Below are 12,500 nucleotides of genomic sequence, written 5' to 3'. Positions count from 1 at the left end.
ACGACAACACAAACAACCAATCAGCAAACAGCATCCCAACTCAACCTTACAGACGACTACAGAACAAGAGGAAACAGACTTAACCATGAAAGCCAGTCTGTGGTGGAGTCAGACTGACCTGAAATGGAGACAGGCTCACCTGGCCTTGGCCGTGTGGAGGTTTTATAAATGTCCTAAGCATTTTTCCCTGAAACTTTGTACTTATGGAAACATGTATTTACACTGCTTATCTGTCAGCTGCGTGCATTTTCTCTACGTTATTTTGGATAATAGCGGTTGGTAATGGAATACATGTGGCTGTATCAACACTTGGAGAACTTCAAATCTGGATCTCTTTGACGGACAGAACAGTGGAAAGGCTTGATTGGCTATAGAGTTTTGTCGCCATCTAGTGGTCGTTCTTTTTAGGACTCCTCAAGACAGCTTTCAGTTGACAAACTGGCGACACTTCGACGCTGGAAAATTTGCAGTGCACCAGAACATATTTGCAGTAACTGCAGATACAGCAATACTTATCTGACATTTAAAGCCAGGTAGCCTCTCACCAGTCCACGCTAACTCACTGTGGACCTAACACTCACTCTGTTGGGTGACTCTTCCCGTAGAACCGGTGCTCGAGCAATAGACACAGTGCTCCGAGTTTTTCGGCGTAAGTGAGCCACGTCCCGTACTGCATCCAAGCCGGGTTAGCAGGTCCCTCACCCCCGATCATCAGAAACACTGGACCGCCAGGTTTGTAGAAACTGTCGTTCACAAAATACCTCTACCGAAAGAAGTTCACATGAGTTGCAAATATGATAATTAACTGTGGTATTGGTCCTGAATTACATGCATATAGTAGTTTACTTTAGTCCCGTGGCTATCCTGATGTGAAAAAACGTACCTGCTTCCACACCCTGGTATCAGCCCCGTTGAAATGGTCCAGTCTTTGGATGAACCACTGATCCTCAACGGTGTGTCTGTTTTCATTTGGTTCTGCGGAGAACTGATTTCTGAACCGACGGAAACCTTTGAAACGCGCGTCACAAGGAAAGCATGCAACACATGCAAGAATCGCTACAACTTTAAAAAGCCTAGGCACTTTGCCGAACAGAACAGAATTCCAAAAAGCCATCTTGATCCGAAACTGGGACAATGGCATGTGATATTTTGTGTACGCTCATGTGACAGCTGCAGGACTTCCCCTTTCAGTGGCATTCGGTCGCCATCTACCGCTAAGGATCACATAGATCTGATATAACGGCGGTACAGTGCGCTTTTTTAAATAATTCTTGCCGTTATGCAGAAAGGGCGTTTGTTTTCAAACTGAATCTGAGAGTACACTGGAGATATGTAGTTGCTTGATTTCTTCTTCTTGTAACCTCATCCCCTTCTCATTAACTGGTTTTATAATGTCATGCTGCATCCCTACGACAGGGGGCGGTACAGTCTCAGCAGTTTATTGACATCGAAATTTAAACAGGAGAAGAAGACACAACAACCGGCTGTGCAGTTACATTTTCAGAAAGAGTGAGACTATTAGCTATTGAAACGATGGAGGAGGCAAAGAACAAAGATAAAAAGAGCCCGGAAAAGACGGAGGAGAAAGACAAACAGCCTGCAGGAAAGGACAAAGAGAAGAAAGAGGAGCAAGAGTTGGTGAGTGAGAAATATATGCTGAAAAGCAGCACAAACTGAATACAGGGAGACGATTTTTACCTGAGTCACTGCCTTCCCGACAACATGGCTGAACGGGCCGTAGCATTTTAGCAGGCAAACAGACAATTAACTTCCTGGTAGAGCGAATTAAACCATACCAACGCAAACGCTCTTTCGTCTTTTTTATTGAATTGGATGCGATGTTGCTGTTTTGTATTTCTCAATGAACACATTTAGTCACATCTGTGCACACACGCAAGCTGTCAAAGTGTTAGCATAGCTAGCCAGTTCGCGGTAGGTCAGAGCTAGTGTGAATAGTTTTGCTATGCTAGCGCACAAGCGTGCAGTTGCACTTTTAGTTACAGTTAACTGCACGAAATCCTTGTAGTTTCATTTTTATTTACTGCCTAAAGCCTTATCAACTCTCCAAAGGTTTGCATTCAAAAAAGAGGATTACTGCAGAACGCAAGAGTAAGTTAGCAGCTTACCTGCGCGCTAACGGGAAAGCTTAACTACAACACGTAACCCAATGTAGTTCAACTGTCAGTTTTATGAATGTCGCCTATTTTGATGTATTTTATCTTTTGTAAAATGTTTAAGTTGTTTAAAACTTTTTTTATTGTGAATAAATTGTTTAATACTTGGCAGGGTTTCGCTTAACTGCTATTGTAGTAGCGTACATACGAAATGATAAACAATGACACGAAAATGTTCCATTTGTCAATGCACCCCTATTATGTGTATGAATGCGTAACCCACCGTGTATTACTGCTGTATTTATGTATTTGTTTATTCTTTTTTTGTGTAGTCGGAAGAGGATAAACAGCTTCAGGAAGAGCTGGAGCTCTTGGTAGAGAGATTGAGTGTGAGTATATGTGGTGTGTCATTCTTCCCATTGACTACACCGTCCGGTGTTGACACAGCCGTAACCTCGCTGACTTAACGCTCTCTTTTGCGTTTAATAATTTCCTTTTCATTCCGCTTCGGCTCTGAATCCTCTTTTGTCCTCTGGTCATCTCCTAGTCTATTATTCTCAATTCTACAATGCTGTTTGACAGAATGAAACAATGTTGAAACATCTAATAATACACTACTGTATCACTAAATCTCAACTAATGTTAGAAAATAACTTAGAGCTTGATGTTGATAGATGTTAGAATGGCAATTATTGTGCTAAAATGTCAGAAATCCTGATTATTATATTTAATTGGTTTTTTTTTTTCTCTTTGACTCTCAGGAGAAGGACACATCTCTCTACCATCCTGCACTTGAGGAGTTACGAAGACAGATCCGTTCCTCGACGACCTCTATGACCTCTGTGCCTAAACCACTCAAGTTCCTGCGACCTCACTATGCCAAGCTTAAGGAAATCTATGAGGGCATGGCCCCCGGGGAGAATAAGGTAAGTGTGTGCGGGTGTGCGTGTTTCCTTGCTTTTATAAAGAATAATTAGGATTTTATTAATTAGAGTTTAGAGAGTGAGTGCTCAGAGATAATCCTAGTCATCTAATATTACTGTGAGTGTGTACCAAAGTAACTGGATATACTGTTTTCATTGGAATCATCCACGTAACAGTTGTGCTCAGGATTCCAGTTTGATGTTATACTTAAATATGAATGCCCCCTCTCTCTCTCTCTCTCTCTCTCTCTCTCACTCGTGCTCTTCCTCTCTGACTCTTTCTCTTTGGTTATTTGATCAGCGTTTCTGTGCTGATGTGGTGTCAGTGCTGGCCATGACGATGAGCGGGGAGAGAGAGTGTCTGAAATATCGCCTGCTGGGCTCTCAGGAGGAGCTGGCGTCCTGGGGACACGAATACGTCCGGTACACACACACACACACATACACACACAGGATACATACATACATACATATGATAGCTCGGACATGTTTTTCCAACATACATGTCCAAACAACACACCTTTATTTTTGTGATTGATATGTGTGGATTTCGTGTAATACGTAAACAAAACGTTTGACCGTGACTCTTGTCATTTCTGAGAGAAATCCTCCAGCACCAGTTTGGATCTTTGGGCCTGTAGGTGTTGATGTGCTAACCTGTATCATTCTCTGTCTGTGTGTGCGCGTGTCTGTCTGTGTGCGTGTGCCTGTGTGCGTGTGTGTGTGTATGTGCGTGCGTGTGCGTGTGACAGGCACCTGGCAGGGGAGGTGGCGAAGCAGTGGCAGGAGATGGAGGAGGGTGATAAGGTGCAGCAGGAGATGGAGGAGGGTGATAAGGTGCAGCAGGAGACTCTGTTGAAGCTGGTGAAGGAGATCGTGCCGTATAACATGGCCCACAATGCTGAACATGAGGCCTGTGACCTGCTCATGGAGATCGAGAGACTGGACATGCTGGAGGACTACATCGACGAGAACGCTTATGCTAAAGTCTGCCTTTACCTCACCAGGTACACACACAAAAACACACACACAGAAACACACACACACACACTCTCACTCACTCACACTCAGATACAGGTTAGGCTAAAGTCTACCTCTACCTCACCAGGTTTATACACTCACACATATGTACATACACACTGTGTCTACCTCACCACACATCTAAACTCCCACATACACCTATATATTAGTATTCATATGTAAAGTGTCAGACTTTTGGCTTTGAGTCCTTGTAAACAGTAACGCAGGCTGAGGTAAATAGTGTCCTGTTATTTATTTATATTGTCGTCTAACTTCCTGAGTCAAAAAATAGCAATGTTAAAAGTGTTAAGACCCTGTGTTTGGGACTGTGTTTATGTTTTGAGGAGAATTTGTTGTTGAATATTGAAAGTCAAACTCTCTCTCTCTCTCTCTCTCTCTCTCTCTCTCTGTCTCTCTGTCTCTCTCTCTCTCTCTCTTTCTGTCTCTCTCTCTCTGTCTCTCTCTCTCTCTATCCCTGTCTCTCTCTCTCTCTCTCTCTCTCTCTCTGTCTGTCTGTAGTTGTGTGAGTTATGTTCCGGAGCCAGAGAACTCGGCCCTGCTGAAATGTGCTCTGAATATTTTCCGGAAATTCAACCGTTACCCAGAGGCCCTCAGACTTGCCCTGATGCTCAACGACGTGGAGCTGGTCGAGAACATCTTCACCTCCTGCAAAGACATGTGAGAGAGACACACACACACAGAGCAAAGACATGTGAGACACACACACACACACAGAGCAAAGACATGTGAGACACACACACACACACAGAGCAAAGACATGTGAGATACACACACACACACACACACACACACACATACATACAGAGACACATGCATTGCCCTAACATACATAATCAGACAAACAGACTCCTCTCTGCTTCATTTCAGTGTGATTCACTGTCTTGTGTCTGTGTTCAGGCAGCTCTTTGCCAGGTTGTGAAACGATTACCTCTTATGAATATTAATCAGTGAATCTGAATTTTATTTTTTGTTTTTTTCCCTCCCTCTCTCTGGGTGTGTTGGTGCATGTGTCTCTGTGTGCGATGTGTGTGCGTGTGCGTGTGTGTAGTGTGGTTCAGAAGGAGATGGCGTTTATGCTGGGCAGACACGGTATGTTCCTGGAGCTGAATGAAGATGTGGAGGACTATGAGGACCTGACCGAGATCATGTCCAATGTCCAACTCAACAGCAACTTCTTGGCCCTCGCCAGAGAGGTAGGACACACACACTCATGCAGACGCAGAGAGATACATCTCACACACACACACACAGAGAGAGGGAGAGTGAGAGAGAGCACAGAGAGGGAAGGGGTGTGTGTTTTGGATAAAGGTCGATACAGTAACTGTATGCGTGAGAGTGGAAGTAGTGAGTATATTACAGCGTTTTAGCCACTGCCTCCTGAAAATGGAAGCAGTGTGACAAGCATGCAGCTGAGCAGGTCCCGGCAGGCCGAGTCTCAGGGCATTTCCCTCCTACAGCAGCTCAGAAACAGGAACTCTCATCAGAGACTGCTATTTGAGAGTGGTCCGTCAAGTTCTGGGTTTGTTTTTGGGGTTTTTCTGTAGCATTGTTTACAGTTCAAGATGTAGAAACATTGGCACAAAAGTACTGGCACATGTTGCTCTGCAGTGGCATAAACACTTTCACTGTAAGATACAGAAATGGTTCATAGAAGGAACTCGGGTTCCATCCTGGTTCCAGGTACTAGTGGAACAGACCACATGTAAAAGGAAGGATGGGGAAAGGAGGCTGTGTGCAGCTCAGACGGGGTGTGTGTGTGTGTGTCTGTGTGTGTGTGTGGTTAACGGTACCGCTTTCTCTCTCTCTCTCTGTACAGTTGGACATCATGGAGCCCAAAGTGCCGGACGACATTTATAAAACCCATCTGGAGAACAACAGTAAGACACGCCCCCTTCATTTCATTCTCTCTCTCTCTCTCTCTCTCTCTCTCTCTCTCTTTCTCCCCAATTCTCTCTTTCTTCCCAATTCTCTCTTTCTTTCTTTTCCCTGATAGCAGCGTGACAGTAATTAATCAGCTCAGTAGTTGGACGACTTTCTTTTTCTGTTTCTTTACATTTGTCACCTGTTTTTTTGTTGTTGGTTTTTTTTTTGCATACTTCTAATTCCATTTTTCTCTCTTTCTCTGTGTGTGTGTGTGTGTGTGTTTGTCAGGGTTTGGGAGCAGTGGTTCTCAGGTAGATTCAGCGCGTATGAATCTGGCCTCCTCATTTGTAAACGGCTTTGTAAACGCGGCGTTCGGTCAGGACAAACTCCTCACTGAGGATGGAAACAAGTGGCTGTACAAGAACAAGGACCACGGTGAGAGCACACACACTAAGGCTTTTACACAGAAACAGTCAGAAAACACCAACACTGTTACACAGAAACAGTCAGAAAACACTAACACTGTTACACAGAAACAGTCTGAAAACACCAACACTGTTACACAGAAACAGTCAGAAAACACTAACACTGTTACACAGAAACAGTCTGAAAACACCAACACTGTTACACAGAAACAGTCAGAAAACACTAACACTGTTACACAGAAACAGTCTGAAAACACCAACACTGTTACACAGAAACAGTCAGAAAACACCAACACTGTTACACAGAAACACTCAGAAAACACTAACACTGTTACACAGAAACAGTCTGAAAACACCAACACTGTTACACAGAAACACTCAGAAAACACTCATGCTCTTACACAGAAACAGACAGAAAACACTTATGCTCTTACACAGAAACAGTCTGACTGTATGATCAGCATGGCGTCTGAGTTAATGTCACGTACAGCATTGTGTGCTGAAATCAACTCGGCAAGCATTTGCAATGTCTACACACACATACACACACACTCTCACACACACACACTCATATATACATACACACATTTATAGTCGCAGAGGTATGAATGTTGGGGTTTTTTTTGTTTAATCTCTTTCATACAGCTTTAATTGTATTACATTCTATTGTTTGTTGATGTTGTTGATAAATACCAAAATAAAATGTCAGTTGATGCCTTTTTGTTTGTTTGTTTTTTTTTTAATTTACTGCAGCTGTAGAATGTGATATGTGTCTGTTATATTAAGCCGTTTGTGTGTGTGTGTGTGTGTGCCTGTCTCTCTCTCTGTGATTGTGTGTGTGTGTGTGTGTGCCTGTCTCTCTCTCTGTGATTGTGTGTGTGTGTGTGTAGGCATGCTGAGTGCGGCAGCGTCTCTCGGGATGATCTTGCTGTGGGATGTGGATGGTGGTTTGACTCAGATTGATAAATATCTCTACTCGTCTGAAGACTACATCAAGGTACACACATAAACAAACATAGAGCAAAGCAGTAAGAAATATATATTCAAATGAGAACAACAGAAACTGGGATATCGAAAACAAGTTTAGGTATATAAACACCCCCTGAACTGGTCTCTGTCTCTGTCTCTGTCTCACCCTCTCTCCCTGCCTGTCTGTGTGTGTGTGTGTGTGTGTGTGTGTGTGTGTGTTTAGTCTGGAGCTCTGTTGGCGTGTGGGATAGTGAACTCTGGTGTGAGAAATGAGTGTGACCCAGCCCTCGCTCTGCTCTCTGACTACGTCCTTCACAACAGCAACATCATGAGAATCGGAGCCATCTTTGGGTAAGACACCCCAATAACCAGCCATGTTTGAGTAAGACACCCCAATAACCAGCCATGTTTGGGTAAGACACCCCAATAACCAGCCATGTTTGGGTAAGACACCCCAATAACCAGCCATGTTTGGGTCAGGCACCCCAATAACCAGCCATGTTTGGGTCAGGCACCCCAATAACCAGCCATGTTTGGGTAAGACACCCCAATAACCAGCCATGTTTGGGTAAGACACCCCAATAACCAGCCATGTTTGGGTAAGACACCCCAATAACCAGCCATGTTTGGGTAAGACACCCCAATAACCAGCCATGTTTGGGTAAGACACCCCATTAACCAGCCATGTTTGGGTCAGACACCTCAATAACCAGCCATGTTTGGGTCAGACACCTCAATAACCAGCCATGTTTGGGTCAGACACCTCAATAACCAGCCATGTTTGGGTCAGGCACCCCAATAACCAGCCATGTTTGGGTAAGACACCTGTATGTCACTGGTTGTAAACTGGTGTTAATTTGGGTTTGCCCTGTGTAGACTGGGCCTGGCGTATGTCACTGGTTGTAAACTGGTGTTAATTTGGGTTTGCCCTGTGTGTAGACTGGGCCTGGCGTATGCAGGCTCCAACAGAGAGGACGTCCTGTCACTGCTGCTGCCCGTCATGGGAGACTCCAAATCCAGCATGGAGGTGAGTATGTGCGCCTGTGTGTATAAACAACAGTTTTGATGCGATACCTGCAGTAAGCTGTTGTTGTGCTACCTGAACACACAGTACCCTGTACTATAGCCAGACTCCATTTAACTGCACCTGAGTGTACCCTACTAAACTCCACTGTGTGGGATTAGACCTGTTCTAAGACACATATATGCTGTGCTGCATTATAGAGTAGTTGTGCTGCACTGAACTGTTGTTATGTTGCGCTATGGTAAACTGTACTATTTTATGCTGCACTAGTACTGTACTAAAACTAGTACTGTGTGTGTGTGTGTGTGTGTGTGTGTAGGTTGTGGGCGTCACAGCTCTGGCCTGTGGGATGATTGCCGTGGGGTCGTGTAACGGTGACGTAACGTCTACCATCGTTCAGACCATCATGGAGAAGAGTGAACAGGAGCTGAAAGACACCTACGCTCGCTGGCTCCCCTTAGGCCTTGGACTCAACCACCTGGGTAAACAACAACAACAATAACAGAAATGTCAGTAATACACACCCACATACAGGCAGTGACTCCCAGGCCTGAAACTCAACCACATCAGTCATAAACAGCAGGGCTGTCTTCTACAGAGCAGGGTTACTCAGCTAGACACGTGATTCAGGTCACAGGTCAAGACTGCTCAGCTGTTATTTAACTCTGTTGTGTTGTATATGGCTTGTCTAACTCTGTTGTGTTGTGTTGTGTATGGCTTGTCTAACTCTGTAGTGTCGTGTTGTGTTGTGTATGGCTTGTCTAACTCTGTGTCGTGTTGTGTATGGCTTGTCTAACTCTGTTGTTTCGTGTTGTGTATGGCTTGTAAACTCTGTTGTGTTGTGTCGTGTAAGGCTTGTCTAAGTGTGTTGTGTTGTGTCGTGTATGGCTTGTCCAACTCTGTTGTGTTGTGTAGGGCTTGTCTAACTCTGTTGTGTTGTGTTGTGTTGTGTGTGTCAGGTAAAGGCGAGGCCATTGAGACCACCCTGGCTGCTCTGTTGTGTTGTGTTGTGTTGTGTTGTGTAGGGCTTGTCTAACTCTGTTGTGTTGTGTTGTGTGTGTCAGGTAAAGGCGAGGCCATTGAGACCACCCTGGCTGCTCTGTTGTGTTGTGTTGTGTTGTGTTGTGTTGTGTAGGGCTTGTCTGACTCTGTGTTGTGTGTGTCAGGTAAAGGCGAGGCCATTGAGACCATCCTGGCTGCTCTGTTGTGTTGTGTTGTGTAGGGCTTGTCTAACTCTGTTGTGTTGTGTTGTGTTGTGTGTGTCAGGTAAAGGCGAGGCCATTGAGACCACCCTGGCTGCTCTGTTGTGTTGTGTAGGGCTTGTCTAACTCTGTTGTGTTGTGTTGTGTTGTGTTGTGTAGGGCTTGTCTAACTCTGTTGTGTTGTGTTGTGTTGTGTGTGTCAGGTAAAGGCGAGGCCATTGAGACCACCCTGGCTGCTCTGTTGTGTTGTGTTGTGTTGTGTAGGGCTTGTCTAACTCTGTTGTGTTGTGTTGTGTGTGTCAGGTAAAGGCGAGGCCATTGAGACCACCCTGGCTGCTCTGTTGTGTTGTGTAGGGCTTGTCTAACTCTGTTGTGTTGTGTTGTGTTGTGTGTGTCAGGTAAAGGCGAGGCCATTGAGACCACCCTGGCTGCTCTGTTGTGTTGTGTTGTGTTGTGTAGGGCTTGTCTAACTCTGTTGTGTTGTGTTGTGTGTGTCAGGTAAAGGCGAGGCCATTGAGACCACCCTGGCTGCTCTGTTGTGTTGTGTTGTGTTGTGTAGGGCTTGTCTAACTCTGTTGTGTTGTGTTGTGTGTGTCAGGTAAAGGCGAGGCCATTGAGACCACCCTGGCTGCTCTGTTGTGTTGTGTTGTGTTGTGTTGTGTTGTGTTGTGTAGGGCTTGTCTAACTCTGTTGTGTTGTGTTGTGTGTGTCAGGTAAAGGCGAGGCCATTGAGACCACCCTGGCTGCTCTGTTGTGTTGTGTAGGGCTTGTCTAACTCTGTTGTGTTGTGTTGTGTTGTGTTGTGTAGGGCTTGTCTAACTCTGTTGTGTTGTGTTGTGTTGTGTGTGTCAGGTAAAGGCGAGGCCATTGAGACCACCCTGGCTGCTCTGTTGTGTTGTGTTGTGTTGTGTAGGGCTTGTCTAACTCTGTTGTGTTGTGTTGTGTGTGTCAGGTAAAGGCGAGGCCATTGAGACCACCCTGGCTGCTCTGTTGTGTTGTGTTGTGTTGTGTAGGGCTTGTCTAACTCTGTTGTGTTGTGTTGTGTGTGTCAGGTAAAGGCGAGGCCATTGAGACCACCCTGGCTGCTCTGTTGTGTTGTGTTGTGTTGTGTTGTGTTGTGTTGTGTTGTGTAGGGCTTGTCTAACTCTGTTGTGTTGTGTTGTGTGTGTCAGGTAAAGGCGAGGCCATTGAGACCACCCTGGCTGCTCTGTTGTGTTGTGTTGTGTTGTGTTGTGTTGTGTTGTGTAGGGCTTGTCTGACTCTGTTGTGTTGTGTTGTGTGTGTCAGGTAAAGGCGAGGCCATTGAGACCACCCTGGCTGCTCTGCAGGTGGTGCCCGAGCCGTTTCGCAGCTTCGCCAACACGCTGGTGGACATCTGTGCATACGCCGGTCAGTCCCCCGCCGGGCATCGGTCACGTCTGACATCATCATCAACAACACACACCACACACACACACAGCCTTCAAGGCTGCTCCACACTTTCTTTGTTTAAGTTTAATATTTTAGCCCACCACTCTCTCACACTCACGCTCTCTCTCTCTCACACACTCTCTCTCTCTCTCTCTGTCTCTCTCTCTCTCACACACTCTCTCTCTCTCTGTCTCTCTCTCTCTCACACACTCTCTCTCTCTCTCTCTCTCTCTCTCTCTCTCTCTCTCTCTCTCTCTCTCTCTCTCTCTCTGTCTCTCTCACTCTCTCTCTCTCTCTCTGTCTCTCTCACTCTCTCTCTCTCTCTCTCTCTCTCTCTCTCTCTGTCTCTCTCACTCTCTCTGTCTCTCTCTCTCTCTCACACACACACACTCACTCTGTCTCTCACTCTCTCTCACTCTCTCTCTCTGTCTCTCTCTCTCTCTCACACACACACACTCACTCTCTCTCTCTGTCTGTCTCTCTCTCTCTCTCTCTCAGGCTCTGGGAACGTTCTGAAAGTTCAGCAGTTGCTCCATATCTGCAGTGAACACTACGACACTAAAGAGAAAGAGGATGACAAGGACAAAAAAGATAAAAAAGACAAAGAAAAAAAAGAGAGCTCAGCAGACATGGGCTCCCACCAGGTGTGTGTGTGTGTGTGTGTGTGTGTGTGTGTGTGTTTATTGATGGCACTGATGGTGACAGACAGGGATGAACTGTGGTGTTATTATTGAATAACCATTTTAAAACTGACAGTCCGCCATCTCTGTACTATCAGGTGTTAGCACAGGGGTCTCAAACTCCGGTCCTGGAGGGCCGGGGTCCTGCTGATTTTTGTTTTCACCTCTTAGTTACCTGTTGGTTTTCACCTTGAAAACAGGTGTGGACACTCTTCAGCCAATCAGAGATTCTATTTAGTTGATCTACAAGAAAAACAGCAGGACCAGAGTTTGAGACCCCTGTGTTAGCATATCCCTGCTAGGCCCCACTGTAGAGCTCTGTCCTGTGGGTTGTTATTTTGTTGTTATTGTGATAGTAATTGATGGTTGTGCTCTCTTCTGCCCCCCCCTGCAGGGTGTGGCGGTGTTGGGTATTGCACTTATTGCTATGGGAGAGGAGATTGGGTCTGAAATGGCTCTCAGGACATTTGGCCATCTGGTTAGTAAAGAGGAAACTTCCCTCAACGTGAAAACATTCTTCTGTCTAACCTAAAAACCTCTTCATTTTCTTCTCCTTCCCTCTCTCTCTCTCTCTCCTTTTTTGCTTTTCTCAATACTTGATTCCCACACTAACCCTCTCCCCCGGTGTGTGTGTAGCTGAGGTACGGGGAGCCCACTCTGAGACGGGCTGTTCCCTTGGCATTGGCTCTGATCTCCGTGTCCAACCCCAGACTGAACATCCTGGACACGCTCAGTAAATTCTCCCACGATGCCGACCCTGAGGTGTCACACAATTCCATCTTCGCCATGGGTATGGTGGGCAGCGGTGAGTGCCACAGGAAACTGCTCTGTCTCTCTCTCTCTCTCTCT

At 45.6% G+C, this 12,500-nt stretch overlaps 2 protein-coding genes across 3 annotated transcripts in view; one reads left to right on the top strand and one right to left on the bottom strand.

Annotated features, from left to right (window-relative positions):
- The window catches only part of prss59 (serine protease 59, putative), an 8,248-nt gene extending 7,134 nt beyond the window's left edge, over positions 1 to 1,114 (bottom strand). The window contains exons 1-2 of the mRNA XM_030776814.1: positions 884 to 1,114; positions 582 to 763 (exon numbers count right to left, since the gene is read on the bottom strand). Coding sequence (XP_030632674.1) covers positions 582 to 763; positions 884 to 1,114 — 413 coding nt within the window. The remainder of the gene's footprint in view (positions 1 to 581; positions 764 to 883) is intronic.
- A 360-nt stretch (positions 1,115 to 1,474) lies between these two features.
- Positions 1,475 to 12,500, top strand: part of psmd2 (proteasome 26S subunit ubiquitin receptor, non-ATPase 2) — a 14,310-nt gene continuing 3,284 nt past the window's right edge. The window contains exons 1-18 of one of the 2 annotated variants that reach the window (XM_030778762.1): positions 1,475 to 1,638; positions 2,447 to 2,503; positions 2,876 to 3,040; positions 3,339 to 3,460; positions 3,790 to 3,844; positions 3,875 to 4,044; positions 4,577 to 4,735; positions 5,127 to 5,271; positions 5,895 to 5,955; positions 6,230 to 6,376; positions 7,257 to 7,363; positions 7,559 to 7,686; positions 8,275 to 8,362; positions 8,679 to 8,841; positions 10,849 to 10,950; positions 11,470 to 11,615; positions 12,046 to 12,129; positions 12,288 to 12,456. In XM_030778762.1, coding sequence (XP_030634622.1) covers positions 1,534 to 1,638; positions 2,447 to 2,503; positions 2,876 to 3,040; positions 3,339 to 3,460; positions 3,790 to 3,844; positions 3,875 to 4,044; positions 4,577 to 4,735; positions 5,127 to 5,271; positions 5,895 to 5,955; positions 6,230 to 6,376; positions 7,257 to 7,363; positions 7,559 to 7,686; positions 8,275 to 8,362; positions 8,679 to 8,841; positions 10,849 to 10,950; positions 11,470 to 11,615; positions 12,046 to 12,129; positions 12,288 to 12,456 — 2,173 coding nt within the window. In that variant the 5' untranslated portion in view covers positions 1,475 to 1,533. Of the gene's footprint in view, positions 1,639 to 2,446; positions 2,504 to 2,875; positions 3,041 to 3,338; positions 3,461 to 3,789; positions 4,045 to 4,576; positions 4,736 to 5,126; positions 5,272 to 5,894; positions 5,956 to 6,229; positions 6,377 to 7,256; positions 7,364 to 7,558; positions 7,687 to 8,274; positions 8,363 to 8,678; positions 8,842 to 10,848; positions 10,951 to 11,469; positions 11,616 to 12,045; positions 12,130 to 12,287; positions 12,457 to 12,500 lie in introns of both variants that reach the window. The other variant, XM_030778761.1, reaches the window with a different exon arrangement.

This window comes from Chanos chanos, chromosome 6 (genome assembly GCF_902362185.1).
Source record: "Chanos chanos chromosome 6, fChaCha1.1, whole genome shotgun sequence".
NCBI classification, from domain to species: Eukaryota; Metazoa; Chordata; class Actinopteri; order Gonorynchiformes; family Chanidae; genus Chanos; species Chanos chanos.
Note: the sequence above shows the minus strand (reverse complement) of the source record. Positions and strands in the feature narration are given on the sequence as shown.